This window comes from Hipposideros armiger, unplaced genomic scaffold, assembly GCF_001890085.2.
Source record: "Hipposideros armiger isolate ML-2016 unplaced genomic scaffold, ASM189008v1 scaffold_556, whole genome shotgun sequence".
Lineage (NCBI taxonomy): Eukaryota > Metazoa > Chordata > Mammalia > Chiroptera > Hipposideridae > Hipposideros > Hipposideros armiger.
In genome coordinates this window covers 15,531-20,245 of record NW_017731906.1, presented here as the reverse complement: position 1 = coordinate 20,245, position 4,715 = coordinate 15,531, and the positions used below count along the sequence as shown (strand labels likewise).

The following is a 4,715-nucleotide window of genomic DNA, read 5'->3' as shown; positions in this document are numbered from 1 at the left end:
AACTGTTTTCCAAAGTGGTAGTGCCAATCTGCATACTTGCCAACAGTTGGAATTGTCACTTCCTACCTTTTCATTTTGAAAGTTCCTATGGATGTGTCATTGTGGCCTTAATTTGCATTTCTCTGATTATTAATGAAGTGTGTGTAACAACCTTAATATGTGCAATTGGCTATTTGTGTATCCTTTTGTGTAATGCCGATTTATGTCTCTTGCCTATTTTTACTCTTTTTATCTTTATTGCTTAGTGGGATTCTTTATATTCTGGGTTCAAGTTCTTTAATGGTTATGTGTGTTATAGGTATCTTCTTTTTCAGTCCCTGAATTTTGTATTTTGATGAAAAGGGGTTCTTAATGTATCCCAATTTGACACTCTTTTTATTTATATCTCATGCTTTTCTTGTCTGATGTAAGGAGGGTTTGCCTACCCTGAGTTTACTAAGACATTTGGCTACATTATTACTAGAAACTTTATTATTTGCTTTTCACACATGGAATTGATTTGTGTGTATGTTGCTTGCGCATATAGAAATCCAAATGGTCCAGCATCATTTTTTGAAAAGAATATTCTTTGCTCATTGCTCTGTAGTACCACCTTAGCGGTAAGTCAAGTGTCAACATCTGGTGGGTATATTTCAGGGCTTTCTAGTCCATTCCATTGGTCTATTTGTTTATTTTTATTGCCAATACCATGCTGTATTAGCACACCATTATAATACATCTTGATATCTGGTAGGACAAGTTCTCCCACCTTGCTCATCTTTAAGAATATCTATAGTTCAGATGTGTTTGGGAATTGACAATTTTGGGGATTTTACAATTTTGAGCCTCCCAATTCATGAACCTGGTACATCCTATTATTTTAATACTGTTTTTATTGTTTTCTGCAGAGATGTTTTATACATTTTTCTGTTAATTATTCCTAGATATTTAATATTTTGTTATTGTAAATGATATATTTTTAAAATTTTATTTTCCAATGGTATATACCTAATTCAGAAATGTAATTGATTTTTATTTATTAAATCTTATATTAAACAATCTTGCTAAGCTTATTTAGTAATTTTAATAAATTATATGTATATCATTTTGGGTATTTCACAATCATGAACAAATAATGGCTTTGTTTCATATTAATATGATACTAGCTATCTTTTGATTAAAGTTTGCATGGTATACCTAATTCTGCCTTTAATTTTCATCTTTTTATAGCTTTTTGTTTTAGATATAACCCATGTAAAAAACATGTAGTTTTTAAAAAAAAAATTTAAACTGACAGTCTATTTTTTATTTTTTANTTATGGAACATTTGAAATATATATACAGGTAGAGAGGATACTTTAATTAATTCTCATGTACTCATTACCCAGCTTCAATAGTTATCATTTCATGGCCAAACTTGTTCCATTCCCACCCCCACTGTCCATTTCCACTGCCTCCACTCTCACCCTCTCCACCAGATTCTTGTGAAAACAAATCCCTGGCATCTTTATTATTTTATTCATCAGTTTCAGTTTATGTCTCTAAACAATAAAGTCTCTTTAAAAACATAATTACACTACCATTGTCATGTCTAAAAAAAGAAAATTGAATTTCGGTGTTCTGATGTCAGACTCCAAGCTCTCTAACCAGGCCATGCTGCTTACATCAGTCGAGCCGATGCCGGCCCCAAAGGAAATGAGGAAGGATGCCAAAGGGGTCCAGTTCTAGGTTGATGATTTTGGTGTTTTTTACTCTTTCTTCTGTTTTATCCAGAAATGTGGTATCTGGTAGTTTAGTAAATAAACTACTTCACCTTCTTGCTTTTCTTTTCCAAGTCTTTCTGTGGTCTGGCAGCAGTATCTGAGCTTATTTCCGTAAGGGGTTTTTCACTTACACTGCTGTGCTTGTTGCTGAGGAAGATGTAGAACTATGAGATGACATGTTTCTTGTCCCTTAGGGGCTAGAAGTATAGTTAGTAGACTGAATAGTAGATGTAGTATATAGATGGTAGGGGCTAAAGTTATTCATTTGTTCAGTTTTTTTATTCGCTCAACATGTTCTGAATACTACCTGTGCTAGGCCTTGTGCTTCATGTTGGTGATACAGAGATGAATAGATGATCCGTGATCTGTGTCTAGTTGGGTAGATAAGACAAGAAATTAATAATAATAATATAATGTCATAGGTACTCTGAAATCTGGGACAGGTTATGATGTGATCTCAAAGAAGTGGGTATTTAATTCAACTTGGGAGCAGGGATCTAGAAAGGCATTATTATTATTATTNTACACTGACCATCTTTCTAATAAAGGCAGAATGGTTTTGGGGAAGATAGTCATTTGGAGTGAGGGAAAGATTTTTTTCCTCAGTGTAAGCTGCAGACAGTTCCCATCAGTTCTGTTTTTCTTAGGAGGGAAGCTGAGCCTGGTGGGTGCTGCAGCACAACCTGAATATATTGGTAGAATTGATATTTCTAATAAAGAATGGAACAGATTCTTTGTGTGTGTCCTCTCAGCCCTAAAGCTATATCAGTCCTAAGAGATAGGCAGAACAAAATGTTAGTGGACCTACTTTACAAAGAAAGAAAATGGGACCTGGAGCTATTAAATGACTTGCCCAAAGTCATAGGAGTTAGTGAAAAGCAAAATTGGGACTCATAGCCTTGTCGCCAGTCCAGTGCTCTTTTTCTAGTTCATAGCACTGCATTTTCCTAAGACTAGGTCTATTACCTAAATACATTATTTGGTATAAAGGAAAACTTTTCAAATGAGGTAAGGTTAAATTGGCAGACTCTGTGTTTTCAGTTAGGTTTTCATGTCTTATCTTCTTTATCCCCTTGCAGCAACAACAGGAGGAAATCACTACTAAGAAACTCCGACTGACAAAACCAAGTAAATCTGCAGCTCTCCATATAGATCTGTGTAAAGCTACCTCCCCAGCAGATGCTTTGCAGTACCTACTGCAGTTTGCCAGGAAGCCTGTTGAGGCAGAAAGTGTGGAGGGAGTAGTCAGGATTCTCTTGGAACATTATTATAAGGTAAGACGGTCTTGAGGACCTGATGGGAGTGTATATAAGTTGTTCCTGCAGAATGGGTTAATATTGCAAAATAAATCAGATGTTCATTCAGCAGTCTTTTACTGAATGTCTTCTATGTGCTAGGGACTGGCAAAAAAAAATTGGATACATTTGGATAAAAAAAGATCCAAATCCTGTCCTTAAAAGCTTACAGTATCTAGATGGAGACAGATATGATCCATAAGTTGATATGAATGATTGTGTTGCTGAAGAAACTATGAAGGCAGTATGTACAGTGGGAGGAAACAGGAGGCGTTAACCTCAACCATGACCTTTCTTTAATCAAATTTGGCTCTGGAATGTAGTCCTGTCATCCTGCTTACTGCCCTAATTCAAGGCCCTAGTATCTAACTGCACTACCCTCCCTCTGCACCTTTTTTTTCCAGCTAAGTGGCATTTTATTTCTCCATGTATTTCAATGGGTTAGGAGAAACATCATGCATGATTCAGTACAGACAAAAGTTTAAACAGAAGAGGAAATTCACAAAATGTGTTTATTTTTCAGTTTTTTAATATAAGTGAGATCTGAAGTAAAAGAATAAATGATTTTCAAATATTTTAATCACAGATGAATTAAAAATTTAAATTTTACTATGAAGATTATTAAGCTTCTAAAANAACCAACTGAGCACTTGGCCAGCCCCCTTTGGTTTTTTGAGTGTATTAGATTTCCTCCTACAGCCTCATATCTAATAATAACTTTGTGTCATTAATGCTTAGCTGCACATTTAATATCTCCGAAATCAGGACACATTTTACAATTGCTGTTGGCCAGGTTTTCATGTTGTAGATAGGGTCATAGCAGTCCATGTTAGCATTACTTCAGTTGAGCTCTGTATGTTGCCACTTAATGTTATCTTCAAAGAAATTACCTTGTAACTTGCATTAAAATGGAAAGTTTTTACGTGCACAGGAAGCATGGAAACACAGCAGTATGACATAGGACATAAATTTCCATCTAAATAAGTTTAAAAGAGCTCTTTCAATAAGTATATACCGGGGGTGCCAAAAAAATGTACACATTTTAAGAGATGTTATCTATGTATTTTTGAAGTTGAGTTAAATTATGGTAGCAATGTGTAGTATGACGTTTGCTCAAAAGTTGCATTAATCAAATGAATGCTAGCGTCATTCATTATATTACAATTTTAATACTTTTTTTCCTCTCTTAAAATGTGTATACATTTCTTTGGCACCCTCTGTATAACAAGTCTAAACAATAAGAAACCATTGTTTTTAATTTCAGCATTTTTTTTCTTAATGTGCTATATAAAATAATGGTTTGTTTTACAACTGCCGGCAGCTTAGATTTGATAGAACATGATAATAATAATAATAATAGCTGCTAACATTTATTGAAGTCGCTGTTTGCTAAGTGCTTTTCATTTCACTCAGTATATTTGTATATGCAGTACTCTATGATATGAGAAAATTTACTATAGGCATACCTCTTTCACAGTAAAGTGCTTCACTTTATTGTGCTTTGCAAATACTGCATTTTTTTACAAATTGAAGATCCTTCATCAGCAAAAAAATTGACTCGCCTAAAGGCTCCGATGATGGTTAACATTTTTTCATCAATAAAGTTTTTTTTTCTTTTTAAGATTTTATTGGGGAATTAGAGGAAGGAACAGCGTTGGGGAATTGGGGAGGGGAACAG

At 34.4% G+C, this 4,715-nt stretch overlaps 1 protein-coding gene across 1 annotated transcript in view; it reads left to right on the top strand.

Annotated features, from left to right (window-relative positions):
- LOC109371241 (integrator complex subunit 4-like) overlaps window positions 1–4,715 on the top strand; it is a gene marked incomplete at its 3' end in the record, with an annotated part of 16,182 nt that overhangs the window by 1,432 nt on the left and 10,035 nt on the right. The window contains exon 2 of the mRNA XM_019623633.1: window positions 2,822–3,016. Coding sequence (XP_019479178.1) covers window positions 2,822–3,016 — 195 coding nt within the window. The remainder of the gene's footprint in view (window positions 1–2,821; window positions 3,017–4,715) is intronic.